Source organism: Nyctereutes procyonoides, unplaced genomic scaffold (genome assembly GCF_905146905.1).
Source record: "Nyctereutes procyonoides isolate TBG_1078 unplaced genomic scaffold, NYPRO_anot_genome, whole genome shotgun sequence".
In the NCBI taxonomy this organism is placed as follows: Eukaryota; Metazoa; Chordata; class Mammalia; order Carnivora; family Canidae; genus Nyctereutes; species Nyctereutes procyonoides.
The window spans coordinates 21,088,622-21,107,783 of NW_026575041.1; the positions used below are offsets into that span (position 1 = coordinate 21,088,622).

General features: G+C 47.0%; 1 protein-coding gene across 5 annotated transcripts in view; it reads left to right on the forward strand.

Annotated features, from left to right (window-relative positions):
* The window catches only part of AMOTL1 (angiomotin like 1), a 147,657-nt gene that overhangs the window by 44,020 nt on the left and 84,475 nt on the right, over nucleotides 1–19,162 (forward strand). The window contains exon 1 of one of the 5 annotated variants that reach the window (XM_055320828.1): nucleotides 9,173–9,321. The exons of 2 other annotated variants lie outside the window; for them this stretch is intronic. In XM_055320828.1, coding sequence (XP_055176803.1) covers nucleotides 9,318–9,321 — 4 coding nt within the window. In that variant the 5' untranslated portion in view covers nucleotides 9,173–9,317. Of the gene's footprint in view, nucleotides 1–9,172; nucleotides 9,322–9,978; nucleotides 10,224–19,162 lie in introns of those variants that run through there. 2 more of the 5 variants (XM_055320826.1, XM_055320827.1) reach the window with 2 other exon arrangements.

Consider the following 19,162-nt stretch of genomic DNA (forward strand, 5'->3'; position numbering starts at 1 on the left):
ACCCCTCTCCCATACGTCTGGGGTTCGGCATGGAAATTCTACAAAGTGGGAATGTAACCCCATTAACTCCTTCCTTTTTTTTTTTAATTTTTATTTATTTATGATAGTCACAGAGAGAGAGAGAGAGAGGCGCAGAGACATAGAGGGAGAAGCAGGCTCCATGCACCGGGAGCCCGACGCGGGATTCGATCCCGGGTCTCCAGGATCGCGCCCTGGGCCAAAGGCAGGCGCCAAACCGCTGCGCCACCCAGGGATCCCTAACTCCTTCCTTAAATGCCAGGCAAGGTCTGATACCTCATGGAGTCTGTCCTGTTCTCAAAAGATCCTTATATTCTGCACAGTGGGTTCAGTGGGACAAAGCTCTAACAACATGTTCTTTAGAATTTCACTCCTTTTTCCATTATTAGCATCATTGTTGCTTTTTAGGACTATCAGCTCCTTGGCACTGACATTCCACATTGTTTACTAATGAGAGACTAGGAATCCTCTAAATCAGATTATATAGGGACATAACCCAGTGTAGGCAGGTATTTGTCAGCATTAGCAAACAAAACTATAGGATAGCCAGTTAAATTTAATTTTAGATGAACAGCAAATGATTTTTCTTAAAGTATATGCATGTCCTCTTCAAAATTTGAGACATACCATACAAAAACAAATTTTGTTGCTTTTCTGAAATTCAAATGCAACTCATGTCACGTGTTTTTTCTGGCAGCCCTAGGTGTGGAAGCAGGATACTGTTCTTTGCATTGGATTTTAGCTTGCTCTATTAGGGGGCATGATAAAACACAGCTCGGTTCCTATCATCAGGTGTTCAATCCTCATAGGACTCCATTTAGGTGCTTCTATCAATGAGACCTGATTGTTAGTGTTTGAGTTATTGTATAACCTCAATTAGAAAAAGATGTTGGAAATTAATCCTTCCTACTGTAGAAGTCCTAAACAACTTCAGGGATTTGATGCATGCTCTGTTTGTATAACATATAAACACAGAGCAACTCCTCCTGGATAGGCCACGTGACTTCTGGAGTCTGGATAATAAAGTTTTGGTTTTCTACATTCTCGCTTGTGACAGAAGCTCAGGTCTGTTCTCTTTTGGAGAGTCAGAACATCCTAGTGTCCTCCTAGGAGTGAACACTCAGTGCCCTCCTCCTGTAATGTATGGTCACTCAGTCTGTGCTAGATCACCACCAGAGCAGTGATGCATGTGGGGGGGTCCCGCTGCCTGAGGAAACCTGGTATTGCTATGCAGTGATCATCATTACAACAGATTCTTTGCAAGGAGCTAAAACCTGACTTTCTCTTTCTTGCACCCAGTTGTCCGTGTTTTGCCTTACAGAGCTTTCAACATTTGTCTCCCTGTGACCCAGCATCAGGATACACTTTACACTGAGACTCACACCATACAAATTTTAATATAAATACAACTGAGACAGAAGTTGTATGGGATAGTAATTATCCTTATTAGATTGGCTGTTTCTGGTAGTTTTATTATGTTCTGTTTTACTTCTTTAAAATGCTGCTTAGCCTGTTCAACTAATTTCTACTAATGAGTTGCCAACTACTGTTTGAAAAACAATGCTCTAGAGTGTTATATGACAAATGGAGAATAAGTCTGTTCTTCCTTTCAGAAAGCTACCAAAATATTTGAAGATCGCAATCAAATTGTATCTTCATCTTCTCCACACAATGTACCTTTCTTAATGCCTCTGCTTTCTCCATTCCATCCTGCTCAGCATCTGCTGAGTGCTCTCCAGGGGAAGACGGTTTCACTCTAACCTGGCATTGAAAACTGAGCAGTGGCCTCACATACAGATTGACCAATACTTGGCACAGTGTATCATCAGACCCCTTGATCCCAACCTCCCATCCAAGTTACTATTACTCCATTAATCAATACTCTTTGGGTATGGTTACTTATTATTTTAAATTTACCTGAAATATCTAACCTAACCTATATTTTTCCTGTTTTGTCTCTAAGGGTATCTGGAGATTTTTTTTTTTCCTAGTTGGGGAGAGGAGGTACTCAAATCACAATGCCCATCATTCACATTTCCTGGATCTACCAATGAAATATGCCCAAACTCTAGAAATGTAAACAGAAAGAAACTGTGTCTAGCACAACAGTAATTAAATCTCCTCTTACAATGACCAGATTTTGAAAGAAAATGGATAACAGGTTAGTAATAATAGCTAATAATTATGAAGTGTGTGCTGCTTGCTAAGCACAGTGCTGAGAGCTTTACAATTCACATGCAACTGACTCATGCACTTCTCACAGCACTTTGAGGTGGATGCTACCATAATTGCTACTTAGTGAAAGAAGAAAAACTGAATTTTAATTAAGTTGGGTAACTTAACCAGTGGTGTAACTGATAAGTGGCAGAGGGGAAGTCGCTCCCAGGCCCATCTGACTCCTTAGCCTCTATCTTAGAATACTTAACTCAGTATTGAGTGCCACAGATTTGAAACTACCTCTGGAACATTAGCTATCTAGCATGGTGCTTTTGGGCGGGGGGCTCCATGGATCCTGCTCCCTCCCATAAGGAAAGGGAAGAACTTAGTAACAAGTTCAGGTCCAGACTGTCTAGATTCATCACTGCGTGCCCTGAGGATCAGGTCCCAGGGAGCTTCCAGTGGGGTGATGCTGCAGCCTGCAGGATGGAGAGGCATCCCTCCTGTCCAGGAGACCTGGGAGGAAGAACTGCTGGCTTGGGAAGCAACACAGTACAGTGGTTAAGAATAAGAGCTCTGCTCTGACAACAGTCTCGAATCCTGACTCTGAGTCAACCATGTATCATGTGATCTCTGGAAACTCACATAATCCCTCCCAGTCTCTTTCACTCACATGTAAAACATGGATAATAGCACCGACGTGACATACCCATGAAATGAGACAATGTACCAAACCACCTGCCACAGGAGAGACACTACTGGGTGCATGCTAGTTCAAGACAGAAAGCTGGGTCTTCATCCTTCTTCTACAACAGGCAGAGGCCTGTTCCCTCTTAGGCTGGGATTCAGAGTACATAGAAACACGTAGGTCCCCAAGTACTACACCAGTGGTTCTCAAAGTGTGGTCCACAGACCAGAAGCATCACTGTCATCTGGGAACTTGTTAGAAATGCAATTCTTGGGCCCCATCCTGACCTACTGAATCAGAAAATCTGGGGGAAGAGTACTCCCCAGACAGCTGTTTCACAGGCTCTTCAGGTGACTGCGATAAAGGTGAGGTTTCAGAACGACTGCCCTACTGGTACCGAGGAGCCTGGGTCCTTCCCCGTTTTCAGTAGGACTCAGTCGAAGCCTCCGGAGAGGCTACATCTTGAGTGTAGATACTGCGAGCAAACACGCAGACTGTGGAGTTCACCGGCAGGTGGTTTCCATTTGATCCTCTTGTTATTGTTTATCCCAAGTTATTCATTTGCTGATGTTCCTTATCTCTCTCCCACTTAACTTGAAACTCATCTTGTATCTGCCTTGCGTCACAAAGGCTGAGTGGAAAGGAACCGTTAGCAGGCGCTGGGTAGAAGAGGAGAGGGGGAACATTCCTGTGGAACTCTTCCAGGGCCTATCCCTGCAGGCTCTCTCCTCCCTTCATCTCCTGAAGGTCTTCCCTCTTGTTGAGCTCTTCTCTGCTTCAGAGTCTTTGCACACACTGTGCCCGAGCCGGAACGCTCTCCCCCTCTTCTGCACCATCTTTGGAGATGCCTTCCCTTTCCAGCCACCTTCTCCCTCCTTAGTGCCTGTTCCTGTGCCCTGCCCCTGTTCCTCATCACACAGAGACCAAGGTGTCATTATAGATTGATCTATATACATGTACGACAGCCTACACGACGGCATTCACGCACCTAGCAGAGTGTGTGTGGCTTACTAGTGTAATCAATTACACGTTTTGAAGGAATGAACGAATGAATGCGCTTTCAGTAAATTATTTTACAGCATAAAATGGATCAGTTAAGATGTGAATTTTAACTCTTCCCCGCCACTCTGACTTTATGCTGTAACATTTTTTTTTTTCTCCTGAATTGAACCACTCGGAGTGGTTGGAGCCATTAGGAAGAGTGAGAGGTTCCCCACTTCTCTGTCTTGGGCATTTAAAGTACAAGACATGTCATCTTTAGTGCATATTCTAGAAAGAACCAGAACTGCCATACAGGTTGTGGAGGGACTATCCTTCTCACTGTTGTTTCTAGCTAAGAACAGAAAGGTCATGTTTTTGGAATTAAATGACCAAGCATCCTTTTCAGAATGGCAGTTACAGGACTTAAGTATGAACGTTTTGACCTGAGTTATCTTCAGTTACTGTGACAATCCTTGTTTTTAATAGTGATTTTATGTTGCTGTTGTTTCAGAAACTCAGTATGATTCCAGCTTTGGGGGGAAAACCCCAAACGTGTCTATATCATTATTAGAAATAGAAAAAAATATAATTAGCTTTTTGTTCATGGAAAGAGGAAAAGGAAGAAATAACCATGTCATAATTGATATAATATAGGATGAACAAAACTGCAGTGGTCTCCTGTTAGTCTGGATTGGATTCACCCAACAACTCAACAGAATGATCAATATGGTCGGAAGCTTTGGACCCTGTAAATGGGCAACATTAATTACTCCGCTAACTCAGTGATTCTCAGCTGGGCACAGTTTTACCCCATAGGAGACATTTGGCACTGTATGGAGACATTATTAGTTGCCATGCTTGGGGTGAGGTTGCTCCTGGCATGTGCTGGATGCTGCTAAAAACACCCTCCAATGCCCAGGACACTCCTCACGACAGAGACTGACTTGGGCCAAAATGTCAGTAATGCTGCTACTAAGAAACCTTGAGAAAACCAATCAACCGAAAAGTATGAACTTTCAATATTCCCAAAACTTCTGTAGTAAGAGTAGCAATTAATAATTAAAATGATCATTATTTATTAAATACCTGCTACTTGCCTGCTACTTGCCAGTAGTTCCTAGCTACTGAGTCAGGATCTGAGCTCAGTTTTGTTCGGGGTCACTGTCTCTACTCTCCCTCCTTAGTATTTGGGCATGTGCGCACTTTCCCTGGACATGATCGTGTCTACACTCTGCTTGTTGGTTTTCTATAGATCAAATTAGGTGTTGAGCAAACACTAGGTAACCCACTCACAGGAGAAAGCCACTGGCAAGAAGAGACTGGGGTGTCGCTATGGATGGTGAAGCTAAAAACATCCAGACAGACAGGCCTCAGATCTGTAACTTACTAGATGAGCCTAACGCCGGGGTAGGACGGTAGCACAGAGCCTGGCCCTTAGTAGGTACTTCATATATGTTGGGAAATTTTTCCGTAATCAACAGAATCCTTGCATAATATTCAAATGGAGCAGAGTTTCCAAATGCCCTATTCTGTTATGTAACATTGAGTTCTTCCTAGAAGCAGTTTCCTCATCTCTAAGGCACCTGGTATTTCTAGAACTTCAGGGGTGCCTCACCTTGTGTATTTCCATTTGCTCTCTGTTTTTCACTCTTCCATTCTTAGTTAGAAGATGGAGCCCTCCCTTGCTCCTCTCTCTCTGCACACAATATTCCTCCCCTTCCCCATCTATTTTGAGGCCCTCTCAGGATTCCCTGAGTTTTGCTCCTGTCAGCAGCTTGCAAGATGGGGGCAGGGCATGTGTCAGAATCTCCAAAGGAAATATGTGCCATGTGAGAAAACTTATTTGAGAACATGATTTTGTATTTGGAAACAAGCAGGGGAAAAATTCACAACTATCGTCATGGCAAAACAGAGACCTGAAAGAAAAGCTTGGGAGAAATTGTCTTGCTTGGCAATAATATGGCAATGATCAGCTCTGCGGTGGGTGTGACCATTTATGTTTCTGAAAAGAAGAAGGAACTCAAAGGAAAATTCTGAGAAGCATGACGGTGTGTGCTTTCCTTTCCTGTGCCCATGTCTTCTCTGGTAGTTCCCTCCTCCTCTGAGCACTTGGATTTCTTGGAACCTGCTCTTGGCCTGCTGGACAGAATCAATTACTCCATTATGCTCCTGTAGTGCTTTATTTTTAACTTCTAATATGTCATCCCTCCTCCTTTACCTTTATCATACTAAGCTCTGATATAGTGAATGCTTCCGAAAGGGAATCACAAGGAGCTCATGGCCCTCAAGCTTCAGCATGCGGGAGTCAGAATGGAATCTAGGATGTCCCCCTTCTGTAGAATTTGGGAGTGGGGATCAGAAGCTTAACTCTATACATTTCTGGTTTATAAATCAGACTTTGGGAAGCACTGCAGAACTTGGGCTTCAAAAAAATCTGACATGTTCTGGAAGCAAAACAAGCATCTTGATAAGGACAACCTGGCTACATTCAATGTTCATTTGTTTACTCAACAGGCATTGATTGGGAACTCCCAAATGTAGCGGGATCTATTTTGGGTGATGCTGTATGGTAACTTTCCCTTCTGTGGTCATGATCACTCTTTTTTGCCCTGTGTCGTTTTCAGGCCCATTCTTAGGCCTGATTCTAGTCAATATATAGTAGTTGATAAGGACTTAACGAGGTGTGCTTGGAGGGTGCAGAGAAGAGTGAGGCGAAAGGAGGTTTGCATTTTAATAGAGAATTTCAATTCCTTGGTATTTCAAATCCTTGGAGGAGTAGAGAAGGGTTGCTTTTACTGAATTTCTATTGTGTGTCTAGTGCTTGATATGTATTACCTAATTTAGTCCTCACAAGAAACCAGTGAGGTAAGTGTAATTATTCCCATTTTACAGAGGAGGAGGCTGAGGTTCATGTGATGGTATTCTTCATAGCTGGAAGTAGATGGACCCAGAACTTGAAGTCAAAACCAACCCTAAGAGCATGTTCATCCTCCTCTACCTGACAGATGCCTCTGTCACCTGGTCTGGAACACCCTAGTACATGTCCTCTTTGGGGTTAAAGACTCTTCTTTGAGTTTTCCCTAAGTGTGGGGAAATCCTCACCTTTATAACTTTCCTAGGAGTGAGTAAAAGACAACTGGGTCACTTTAGAAAGAATGCTGACCCTTTGAGTGAGTATCTAGATCTAAAAAAACCACAGATGCTGATGGTGAACTACCTTATTGTTAGGAAAGCAGTGTTCAGGTTTCGTTGTAACCATTTTCAAAAAATTTTTAAAAGATTTTATTTATTCATTTGAGAGAGAGAGAGACAGAGAGAGCATGAGGGGGGGAGGGGCAGAGGGAGAGGACAAGTAGATTTCCCATTGAGGGGGGAGCCTGATGATGTGGGGCTCCATCTCAGGATCCCCGGATTGAGACCTGAACCAAAGGTAGACGCTTAACTGACTGAGCCACCTACGTGCCCCTGTTGTTGACATCCCTTGTTTCTGTTTGGCCCCAACTACAGTTGGAATCTGCAACCAAATATACTGTAAAATGTTATTGATGACCTGTTGCTAGTCAAATGCGAAGTCTTTTTCTCAGGCCCTGGTTCCTGGATCGTAGGTTCGGGTATATATTTTTTTCCAGATATATTTGATGTGGAAGATGATTCATTTTTCTATATTTGATGTGGTGATTATTAATAGTTGAGGAAATTAAGGCACATGGAGGGAAAAAATTAGCCACCATGTATTTGACCCTGGCATTGCAGAGCTCAGACTAGGTCCACCTGCTGGAGCCCATAATCAGGACTTACCACTTCATGGCAAGTTTAGGAATCCGTAGCCCTTGCTGGATGGACTGTCTCACAACTTCCTCAGGCTTCCAGCCTTTAAACTTTTACACTCTTCTATTTCTCCAACCTTCCCTCTTCTTCCTCCTCCTTTCCCTGTTGTTTGTTGTTTTTGTTGTTGTGGTTTTGGTCCTGAGCATTCTCCAAGTAAACCTATCTTCATAGCTTCATTTCTACCTTTCCCTACACCTCTATTCTCCACTTCTCACCAGGGTTCTTGTTCCTCCTTTCCTCTTGCCCAGAGGGCAGTAAAGTCTTTCAACAACTTTCTCAAACCAGTTCCCCCTCTTCACTTGGCTTCTCCCAGCATTGGTCCAGTGACCCATGCTTCCAGGAACGGTTGGTCCATTCTTCCTATGATCCAGAGTCAAAAGGTGGCATAACTTGATTACCTTGTTCTTCCTCCTCTCTAGTCACTGGAAAAAGTAAAATCTTGCCTCAAAGATTTGATACCTTCACTGTATGTGGTATCTTCGAAGATTTGGTATCTGCATGGTAGCTCGTTCTTCCTTTCCCATCGCCTTGGCCCCAACCTCACATGTCAGTTGCTTCCTGAGACAGTTTCCCACATTGGCTCCCTACCTCACAGGGGTATTGAAAGGTTGATTGAAATAATAATAGCAAGTATGCGTTCAGCATTTATAAGCATGGGTGCTAAGTATTTTATTTGTGACTTCATTCCATCCTTCAACCATCACTGTGGGATGGCTATTTCCGTCACCTTGCAAATGAAACTGAAGTTTAGAAAAGTTGGGTAACTTGCCCAGGGTCATACAGTGAGTGAGTGGGTGAGCGGTCACTCAACTCCTACCTGTTTTGTTCCAGTGGATGCTTGTAACAAATTGTGCTGCCTCCTAGGATATAGTGTGTTATCTAGTGGGGGCAATTAATAAATGTTAGCTTCCTTCCTTATTTCTCTCCTTTTTTTTTTTAATCCGTTACCTCTTTCCCACTCTAATTTCCTACAAATGCTACCTGCATCTGAGCCCCACCACCATTCAAGGCTCCCCTTTCTCCTGCCTGTGGTCAGTCCTTTATTCCATATTTTTCAGGCATCTCTAGTGCTTTCCTATTTTCTGGTTGCATAACTTGTCTGGGTTGACAAGCTATATGAACTAATTAAATGAATCCTAGAAAGGCTGGTTAGCTGCTGTTTCCTTTGTTTCTTTTATGTGCTATCAAGTACTGGGGTAGCTGATGTGAAATGGAGTAGGTATTTGGTAAATGATTGTTAAATTACTGCATTTGGGTTTTATCTTGGGAGCAGAGGTTACTGAGCCATCAGAGGAATCAGAATAGACTGGAATCAGGATACACAATCCACCAGAAGTGACTGGAAGGATACAGCTGCTGGCAGACTAATTGGGTAATTACCACAGTCCAGGCAGGAATCCCAGAAGAAATCCTGGTCTAGTGAGAAGGGAAAGAGAGGCGAGGAGCACAAATAAGTGTGGTATGCGCCGGCTCTCCTGTGGAGGTCTCTTTGGCAGCAACTGTTCTATTCCTGGGCCTCTGAACCTGGAGTGGCAGAGCGGGTCTCGGGTCTCGGAAAGCTAGGGGAGAAACGTTATGGCTGGGAGGCTCCAGGTCCCCGGATCAAGGCTCCAGGGGCCTGCCCAGGATCATTGAGCCTAACGGGATGGGTGAGTAGTGCTTCTTAATAGGGCCAGTTTTAAGAGGTGGGCAGAATCGGCAGCATTTTTCCAGAGTCACTTTCTGTGCTTCCACCAGGGCAGATAACAGCCTGTGGGGTTGTGGCCACAGGATATCCAGTTTTGCCAACACATTTAGTACCTAAGGCGGTAAGATCTGTTCTGACCCTTCTGCTGTCAGCAGCCAGGCGCCCGGCCCGTGTGTCACAGACGCACCAGGGCCTGGAGAATGCACAGAAGCGCGGCCGCCACTTTTCACCTGGAAATTCCACTGAAGAAAAAAAAAAAAATCCGGAATATAACCTAACCTGGATTGTGTGGGCAGACGGGGACACCGGTGGGAAGGAAGAGCAAGTCGAAGGAGGGAGAACTGTTGAGTCTGACGTTAACTAAGCCGAGGCAGGGGCTAACCGGCCCCGCTGTCCCCCTCCGGGAGGCTCCGGGAGGCTGCGGGAGACACGTCCGCCGGCGACGGCCCGGCCCGGGAGGGGCGGCAGCGGCTGCAGGCGGGCTCTAGGGCCCAGCGGCCGGGCGCCGGGGCGGGGTGGGGTGTAGGGTTACAGGCTCCGGCCCGCGACCCTCCCCGGCGGCCCGGCGGCCCGGCGGCCCGGCGGCCCGGGGGCCGGGGCGGGGGGGCGCGGGGCGGGGAGCGCGCGGGACGCTCTAGGACCCAGCGGCGGCCGGCGGCTCGGGCTGGAGGTGAAGCCCGGGCGCTTCTCCCCTTCCTGTGTGAACGCGGCTCACGGTCGGGCGCCGCTTCCCCGCGCCGCCCCGCGCCATGCCCTGCGCGCTGCCCGGCGGCCGCCTGCCCCAGCCGCGCCCCTGAACGAGCCATGGTCTGCTCATGCGGAGGGCAAAGTTGCGCCGGGGAACTTGTGAGTCTGCGGTGAAAGGTAACCGGTCCCTGCCCCGGGTGCCCCGCGTGCTCCGGGTGCTCCGCGTGCTCCGCGGTGCTCCGGGTGCTCCGGGTGCTCCGCGTGCTCCGGGTGCTCCGGGTGCCCCGGGTGCTCCGGGCGCGGGGAGGGTGCTCCGGGCGCGGGGAGGGTGCCTCCGAGCGCCGCTCCTCCACCCCGGGCCGCTCGGGCGCGGGGCTCCTCCTCGGGGCCCAGCGACTCGGGCAGCCGATTCGGCGCCGGCGGCCGGAGTGTCAGCCACCGCGGTCTTGCTCTTCTTTACCCCGATGGGGTTAAAAAAAAAAAAAAAAAAAAAAAAAGCCGGAGCCTGTTTCCGCGCCCCCTCGCAGCCCCCGGGGGCCGCCCGGGGGTGCGCGCGCCCGACGCGGGGCCGGCCTCCCCGAGGGGCGCTGCCCTACGGCCGGCTCTGCGGGCGCGCCCGCGCGGGTCTCCCGGCTGCGGGGGAGGCGGCGGAAGCGGGGCCGGGGGCTGTGCCCTCCGGCGAGACAAAGGCGCGCGCCCGGGCCCGCCCGACGGGATGCGGCGCCCCGGCCGGACCCTTCCTGCCCGCGGGGGCGCCTCGGCTCCGGGGGGGGGCGGGGTGGGGGCGGGGGTGGGGCGGGGGCGCTGGCCGGGGGGTCGCGCTCCAGACCCGGGCTCGGATCGCGGTAGCTGCTGCGCCTTTGTTCTCTGCAGACAAGTTTCTGGGGCAGACGCCGGGGAGTTAGACTTCGTCTGCTCTCCCTTGATGTCAGCGCTGCCTTTACGGAAAGACACTGGTTTCGGGGGGGATATTAAACTTTCCGAGTGGAACTGGTTTTTCTTGGAATGTGACATTTGCGGCGGGAGGGAGGTTGGCACGTCGGCCGGCGGCAGCCCAGCGGAGCCGGGGGCCCTGCGCGGGGGCAGCGGCCGGGACCCTCGGAAGCGCCGGCGCCGCGCGCTCCCACCCGCGGGCCTCTGCCCCCCCCCCTGCCCGCGCTCCCGGCGCGTCCCCGAGTGTCACCCTCCGGAGCCCGGGCTCAGCTCCCGGCTCCCACCCGCGGGCCTCTGCCCCCTCCCTGCCCGCGCTCCCGGCGCGTCCCCGAGTGTCACCCTCCGGAGCCCGGGCTCAGCTCCCGGCTCCCACCCGCGGGCCTCTGCCCCCTCCCTGCCCGCGCTCCCGGCGCGTCCCCGAGTGTCACCCTCCGGAGCCCGGGCTCAGCTCCCGGCTCCCACCCGCAGCTCCCGCGCCGCGCCGCGCCCCGCCCTGCTCCACTGGGGCGCCGGGGAGACTTTCCCTGCCCATCTTTGTTGGAGGGTTTTGCTGTTTTGGCCTGGGTGTTGCTTTGCGGTCTTCGAATGGCAGTGCCCCGGGCAAGGCCCGGCTACTGTGTGGATCCCCCCCTGGGCGGCGGCTCGGGCAGAGGGTGGAGGGGCGCCCCGGTCCTGCGGCCTCCTGAGGCTCCGCAGGTGGGACCGAGCACTTGGTCCACGGGGTCCGCCAGCAGCTCGGCGGTGGTGACGTGGGGACGTGGTTGCCCATTTCCTTCTTCCAAGCACCGTAGGAGACTCGAGTGTTTGTACTGCTTACGAAGCCGTCGGTGGTAGCGTACTTAGGGGGTCCCGAGAGCCACTTACAACGCCGGAAGATGCTTTGGACTGACCCGAACAGCAGCGTTACTTGCCACCAGCGAGTCAAACCAGAACAGAGGGATATTAATAGCTACTATACCAAAAAACTTCCTTCCTTTTCGGGAAGTGGAAAGTCAAGGCTTGAAATGTTGAACAATCACGGCTCTCTGCAGGGCCTGTGGGTCCCTGCCAAACGGATTTAACGTTTCCCCTGGCTGCCCACCGCTGCTGGACCCCCACTGCACCCGGACCCCAGTAGCTCTCTGTTGGTGTCAGACCCAGGACAAGGATTAGTGGGCTCTCTAGATTGCAAGTTCTTGAAGAATCTAGACCAACTTGAAATTTATCTCCCAGGACGGTGTTCTGAGGATTACAGTGCAGCTCGTATGAACATTCTTTATGGGAATTGTGTGGGAACAATACTTGAATACACTTTGAACTGTTTTGCAGAGGAGTAAAGGGTTGGAAACCACTGCTTTGGCCAGAGTGAAAAGGAGGAAGATGTAAAGTAGAAGTTTTAGAGATGCCTCTAGTCTCCCTGATGGGGTCTGGGAGGATGTGTGGTTTCTGGATAGGTACAGGTTGACTTTTGTGACATACATTTTTCGAGATTGATAAGGAAACCCTGGTAGACTCTGCAAGTGGATGGGAGGGAGAAAAGGTGCCGGCACTTAAAATCCACCCTCCCTCCTCTTTTTAAAATTCCCCGCCGAAGTCTTGGTTTTTTAGGTTCTGTGTGAATGGTGGAGGGTGAAGAATACTAATGCACGGAAGGGCATGTGGAGATCAAAGCATTTAAAAATACATCTTTTCATGGAAGCTAATGGAGGACTTTCAGTTTAAATGAGATTTAAAAGTGCTGTCCTTAAGAAAAGCACATGAATGCAGAAATGTGAGTAATTTTATGGGAAGGCATTCTGCTGATTAGACTTGAGAGCATCTGCCCTTGGCCAGTGAGCCTGGAGATTTCTTTGGGGTTTGTTTTGTTTTGTTGATGTCTACCCTGGTGGAGAAGAGCGGACCCAGGGCCTGGAGGAAAGATGTCCCAACTAATTGAAATTAGGAGGCAGCCCAGCTGGTGAGCCTTGCGTGGAAAGGTGCAGCCCCTAGGTACCCGTGTTGGTTTTCTTCATAGTCATTTGTGAAACCACCTTGAAAATGATAAAGCACTGTATAACGTGAGGCTCTTTAAAAAATAATAATAATAATGAATGACTTCCAAAACAAGGGATTGCTAGTGAAAACTGTAAAAATTGCAAAGATTTTCCAGGCCATTAAAATAAAAGGCAGTAACTTTGTAAGACCTGTTGGTAGTTCTGATCTGCAAAATTCTCCCAAAGTAGCATCCCACCCCCATGAAGCTAATCTGCGTTTCAAATGTATATGGAAGCCGCTCTGGTCAGGAAATCCTCTAGTGTTTTGAATAATTTTTCTTCTTCTATTTTTTTCATTAATTTTGGTTGGCTCTCCTATCCCAGAATTCACTAGGCAGTGGAATACTTGAAAAGCCAGGGGTAAGTTGGAGGTCAGCTAAGAGGACATATTTGATTATAAGGTTTGTTGGAAATCGTCTGAGGTTGTTGAGGTTTTTGTTTGTTTGTTTAGCAGTTTTTTAAAAATTTTTATTTTGTTGGTTTGACTTTGTTTTGTTTTGGAAGAAAGGCAAAATTTAAATCTTGGCCATTGTGGGTAGGTCAGTACACTACTTTTGCTGAGGGAAGCCACGCGTGGGCTTGTGCGTTGGCACCACGCCGATTCTCTTAAATTGTGAGGCCCTTGGCCTCTGTTCTTGTGAAACAGGGTTTATTCATTCCAGGCACTTAGGATAGGACTCCTGGATTCCCAAAGGGACTCACACATCAGGCTTTTTTTTTTTTTTTTTTTTTCTTTTTCCATTTTTATGAGGGGGATGGGAAAGTAGCTCGAAGATGTTAGGAAATGTATCCCTGTTCAGACTCTGGAGAATTGGATTTCATGTTTTTAAAATAAAAATGAAGTCACATAGGCCTACTGTGTGCCTTTAAATCTGTGTTTGGGGTCTTACTGACCAGAAGTGCATCTATATATGCCTCTGCTTTGTTCATTTTGTTTTGCTTTTAAGCAAAATGCCTATAGTTCACTTTTTAAAAAAAACTTTTTATTTTGAAATGATTATATAGCTTTATGGAAAATTGCAAAAATAGTAGAGAGGTCGTGTGTACTCTTCACCCATTTTCCCCCATTGGTAACATCTTACATAACCAAAGTACAGTAGAACCAGGAAATTGACATCGGTGCAGTCCATAGAGCATAGTCAGATTTCACTGGTTTTACATGCTCACTTGTGTTTGTGTATATATACTTATTTGCAGTTTTTTCCACTCTTGAAGATTCTAGTAACCGCTATCAAAGTCAAGATACAGAACTATTCCATTAGCTCAAGGATGTCCCTTGTGCACCGGGTCATAGTCAAGCTACTCACCCCTCCTGCACCCAGCTGCAGTTACCCCTAGGAAGCACTAATCCCTACTCCCTATCTATCATTTTGAGAATGTTACAGAAATCACATCAGTGGTATGTGACCTTTTGAGATTAGCTTTTTCACTCAGCATGATTCCCTTGAGATCCACCCAGTATCATATTATCAATAGTCTGGGTTTTTTTTTAATTGCTGAGTAGTATTCCCTGGTATGGATATACCACAGCTTGTTTAACCATTCACCTGCTGAAGAACATTTGGGCTGTTTCCAGTTTTGAGCTCTTAGAATTAAAGTTGCTGTGAACCTTTGTGCACAGGGTTTTGTACAGACATGTTTTCATTTCTCTGGGGTAAGTGCCCAGGAGTGGGATTTCTGGATTTTGGATGGTAGGTGTAGGTTTTGTTTTTTAAGACATTGCCAAACTGTGTTCCGGAGTGGCTGTACAATTTTACATTCCCACCAGCCATGTATGAGAGAGCTGACTTTTCTCTGCATCCTCACCTGCATTTGTTTATTATTTTAGCTGTCCCAACAATTGTTCTAGTCTCAGCCTTGTTTTAATTTGCATGCCCTAATGGCTAATCATGTTGAGCATCTTTTCATATGTTTGCCATCTGTATGTCCTCTCTGGTGAAATGTCTGCTCATGTCCTGCTCATATTCCAATTGGACTGGGGTGGTTTTTTTTGTTTTGTTTTGTTTTGTTTTGTTTTGTTTTGTTTACTGTTGAGCTTTGAGAATTCTTCACATACTCTCAATGAGTCCTTTGTCAGATATATGGCTTGCATATATTTTCTTCCAGTATGTAGTTTGCCTTTTTATCTTTTTAACCAGATCTTTTTCTGCTTTTTAACCAGATCTTTTAATCTTTTGCAAAATTAAAATGTTCTTAATTTTGATGAAGTCCAGTTTATTGATTTTTTTTCCATTTTATGGATTGTTCTTTTGGTGTCATATCTAAGAATGCTTTGCCTGGGCCTGTATCCCAAAGATTTTCTCCTGGGTTTCCTTTTATAAGTTTCATAGTTTTACATTTAAAAAAATAATAATTTCTTTCTTTTAGAGTGAGTGTGGCTGGGAGGGGCAGAAGGAGAGAGAAACTTAAGCAGAATCTGTGCTGATTGAGGAGCCTGATGTGGAGCTCCATCTCATGAACCTGAGATCACCACCTGACCTGAAACCAAGAGTTGGACACTCAATCAGCTGAACCACCCAAGGCGCCCCCATAGTTTCACATTTTGTGTGCAAATTGTAGTTCACTTTAATCCTCTTTTAAGAATTTGTATGTCTGGCTTCTGATCTTAAAAACCATCTCTTAGGTGTGTATTATGTATTTAGTGCTCTAGAAGCAGCACATAGTTGAATCAGGCATGTTCCCATCCTTGAGAGCTCACCTCTCAGTGCGGTCATTGTGTGGGCATTTCTGTGTTAAGTATGGTAAAAGAGACAAACATGATGCACTGTGGGAGCACTGAGCGGAGAGGGCTTGCTTTGATGAAGGGGGTCAGGGCTTCCCTGGGCATGTTGCCCACGCATGGTGGGAAGAAAAATCAGTTCTTGCCTTTGATCCAGTTTTTGGATATCTGTATTGCCATCTTCGATGTGGGTTATCCTGATTCTTTTTTTTTTAAAGATTTATTTATGAGAGAGAGAGAGAGAGAGAGAGGCAGAGACACAGGCAGAGGGAGAAGCAGGCTCCATGTCAGGAGCCCGACACGGGACTCGATCCCGGGACTCCGGGACCGCACCCTGGGCCAAAGGCAGGCGCCAAACTGCTGAGCCACCCAGGGATCCCCCGGGTTATCCTGATTCTTAAGCATGTGCTGAAAGACTTGGGATAAACTGAGTGTGGTTGAGGGCTTTTTTTGAAGGGGACATGGCATAATAGCTTAATAAAATAATAAGACTGCAGTCCTTGAAAGTCAATAACATAAAGAGTCTGAACCACATTAGATAGCTTTAAAATAAGAATGGGTGTTAAAGTGAAAAAGGAGGTGATATTCTGTAGACCTGTTTTGCTTCCTGGCCCTGCTGCCTCCCTGCTGCATGATCTCAGGGAATCTGACGTGCTGAAGCCTCACGGATAAGGAGACAGTAATAGTTCTTACCTCTTGGAGTTGCATAAGGGTGAAAAGGAGCAGTGCATATATGCAGTGCTGGACTCATTGAAAGCACTCAGTGAATACCTACTCCCATTATTATTAGTAGTAATAATATTATTAGTATTAGTATTATACAGAGAGACCAATGGTTTTAGAATGTTATGTGTAGTCTCAACGTATGTCCTTTCTCTGAGAAACTGGAATCCCAGTTCTTACTTATAGAAACTTCACTTTTCACAGTTGGGAACCCTGTTTTCGTTTACCGAATAGTATTGATGAGGTGAGAAATTAGGAGGCTCCATTCACAAGCTAGCACTGGCTATAAAGTACACCTTTTTTTCTGACCTATCAACCAAGATTTTCTGAGTAAAGAACAGTTTCCTCTCTGCCCCAGCCACAGGAGGTGGCAGGAGGTCAGTGTGCTCTCAGATCTAGTTCAGACTGGGCAGTGCTTGTGACCTCAGGTACAGTAAGTCAGGTCTGATGTCACCAGGATGTGTCCCACACTTCACAGCCGGCAGCTCCCTTTCCTTTGCCTTGATGACCACATTGTTTGTTTCCCAGAGGAAGTAGAATGGACCTTAGATGTACTGTTCCAGAGCAGTGGTTCTCAAATGTGGGTGGGCATTGGAATCACCAAAAGAGCCTGTGTTTTACCATGTTTTAACAAAGCAGACTGCGAGCCCCATCCCCCCAAGTTTTGTTTCAGTTAGCTTTTAGAGGGGCCTGAGAATTTGCATTTCTAACAAGTTTTCAAATGATGCTGGCCCTGCTGGTCTGGGGATCGCACTTTGAGAACCACTATTTGAGAGCAAAGTCTCCCTTTAATCGGACCTAGACTGAGGTGCTTAACTCTTTGGAACTGAATGTGTTTATGTTTAAATGAGGGAGATTGAAAAAGATTGATTTCTCAGGTTACTTGTTAATCTGTGTAACTCTGTGCTCTGCTCTGATCATCCTTCTGTGCCTTCCCCCTTGCCAACCCTGACTTTTCCTTCTCACAGTTGTCTTTTGTCATTCCACGGAAGATAGGCCGAGTTAGAGTGTGTGGTTACTATATACAAGCCATGTTGCCTTGGCTAAGTCACTTACCCTCTGTAAAATAAATAGGTTGACTCCATACTTGAGTTGTAAGGTTATTGTGAGGCCTCACTGAGATAATGCACAAGAAGAAACTACATACGAGGTAAAGCATGTTGCAAAATTTATTATTTTGAGCATCCCTGATTACCCTTTAGAATGGTATCCTTGGGCCTGAGGATGGACTTCTCCTGATGTTGAATCGTACAGCTGCTGGGCTCTTATAAGGATTACATGAAGTTTGCAGGGGAAGGATCCCACATGGGGAAGGAAGACCCCACATGGATGAATGGTCGGGCTAGGGTCTCCGAGGGCCTTCAAAACTGAGATGATTTGAAGGCACATTGATGTGTAGATGTGGTAATGACCAAAGAAGGGTTTGGTGCTGAGAATGAGCTTGAACAGATGCTAGACTGTTAAGAGTCTGCTTCCTCGCAGTTGAGAACTATGATTCCATGACATTTTTTTTTCTGACAGATTTGGAAGATGTGATCTGGCCCCCATCTGTTTTTATTTTGAGTTCTTGATCTACACTGGCCACAGTGACCACTAGCCACATGTGGCTATCTAAGTTAACCAAAGGCAAATAAACTGAAAATTCAGGGCCTTGGTCATCTGAGCCTCAATTCAAATGCCTAATAACCATTTCCATTAGCGCTACCTGCCTTTGTCAACGCAAGGCAGGAGGTAGGCCTAGGGTCCACCGGCCAGTGTCCGGACTTGCTCAGATTCTGGTCCACACTGCATCATCCTGACAGTTGCCCCCTTTGAAAGTGTTCTGAAAGCTGTAAGGTTCTTTACCCTTCTCCCCATCCAGGTCCCTGCATTGACTTCTGAGATACTTCTTGCATACTCTACCTTCCTTTGCATGTGTACACACCGGGTGGTTAGGCGCTCATTACCTGGCTCTGGAACTCACGCTAGCCATACAACAGGTCTTCCCACTTCTGTTCTTTTGCACCTCTTTCTGATCTGCTCTGTCCTTCCTTCTTTTCCTCCGCCCTTCTCAGAAAAGGCAGAGCAAGACAAGGATGATAGATATCTTGTCTTCCAGGCTCTCTTTGCTTTCCTGCATCAGGTGGGGCTTTGCATGCGCCCTGTGGCCCTGAGCCAGGAAGGAAGGAGGCAGCTCACAGCCTGCTGCTTCTCAGCTGCGAGGGCAGCTCTGGTTAGTGTGACCTAGGAATGTGACCCCCGAAGGCAGGTGTGAGGCAGACCTTGCCCTTCCTGACATTAACTGTACTTCTGAAGGACTCTGAGAACCAAATGTCTTAAGAGGAAGCCACTTATGTCTAGGGGGTTGGGGGGAAAGGGGTAAATATGAGATTCTCTGGCAAGGGACAGTTTCCTAAGGAACCAGTCTCTTAAATACCACCGCAGTGAGTTTGATTCCTCATCCTGGTTAAAGCTCATCAATGCAGCAGTGAAATCAATGGTCACATTGATGACCTTTGTATTAGATTCAGACCTGAGATTCACATCTCCAGAAATGTTCATTATGGAATATTTACTGTGGAAGAAGAAGAGAGGTTTTTTTTTTTTCTCCCCACTTTAAAGTTAAGTGGGAAAGTTTGAAAGATACAAGGGCAGATAAGATGGCCTGTCTGGGATCTTTTTTGAGCAATGGGGGATAAAAGAAGAGGAGAAATAGAAAAAGTGGCTAGGAAGCCTGCTTTTCCAGAATT